We start from the raw sequence: 948 nt of genomic DNA on the forward strand, positions 1-948 counted from the left end.
CTTCAACTATCGAATTGATGGTATCAATCTCTACTCGAGCTCAGTATAACTGTGTGTTGGAGCACACAGTTGTATGTCAGGCATTATCAGCATTTTTAAGCGTTGAATGTCTTCCGTGATTATCATCACTCATATGAAGATATCTCTTATTCTTGCTATCCTGCTTACCTTGGGTGTTGTCAACGGTGATGTTCATGTGGATGATACTGGGAGGATCATCTCTGACATGATGATGGACAAGCAGGCCGATATTGGCAGTCACGTGTCCGGATTTGACCTCAAACAAGACTCGTATAGGGACCTTGGGAATCCAGTTAGCTGTGTTGGTTGCAAAATCTGCAGGGCATTCGGGTTTATTGCGCCTCCTTGTTGGCCTGTAGACGCTGCGTGTGGCACTGATTGCCATAAATGTTGTGATGGTGACATTTGATATTTTTCGGCTGTTCAACACACCAACTACATATTCTTTCTCATACATATTCCGACATAACTTTTGAACCCATATTCATTCCCTTAGTTTGTATGTTAGTCGCGTCAGTACGAGAAACTCATCTGATGCAAGAGCCAGTTTCCTGACCAGCTGGTCACCACTGGTTTCCTAACATTGGTTTAGCATGTCGTTCAATCTGTTTTGTATCAACCTATGTACTCGTTATAAAACTCACAGGTTTTTCACAGATTGCCCTGTCGTGTTCCATCTTCACCGATCGGAATCCACATAATATGTGGCACATATAGTGGTAAGGGCAATAACTTAGTGCTTACGTAGTGTTGCAACTATCACAATGTGATAATGTGTTAATCACATGCTTCATATGAACGTAAGACCCGGGACGTGCCGATATTAGCAAGGTCGGTGCCAAATTGGCAATGCTTATAGTAGCAGCAATAGGAGTTTGGAATGCAAACTCCGACTTATGAGGATAAGACCTTCATGTTACGTGTTCG

At 42.7% G+C, this 948-nt stretch overlaps 1 protein-coding gene across 1 annotated transcript; it reads left to right on the plus strand.

The window, feature by feature from the left end:
- Positions 1-88: 88 nt before the first annotated feature.
- On the plus strand, positions 89-676 carry Pmar_PMAR027172 (hypothetical protein). Its single transcript, XM_002777892.1, has one exon. It carries the CDS (start codon positions 107-109, stop codon positions 428-430), a length of 324 nt encoding a protein of 107 aa, XP_002777938.1. The 5' UTR covers positions 89-106; the 3' UTR covers positions 431-676.
- Positions 677-948: the final 272 nt, after the last annotated feature.

Source organism: Perkinsus marinus, assembly GCF_000006405.1.
Source record: "Perkinsus marinus ATCC 50983 genomic scaffold scf_1104296950810, whole genome shotgun sequence".
Classification (NCBI taxonomy): Eukaryota; Perkinsozoa; order Perkinsida; family Perkinsidae; genus Perkinsus; species Perkinsus marinus.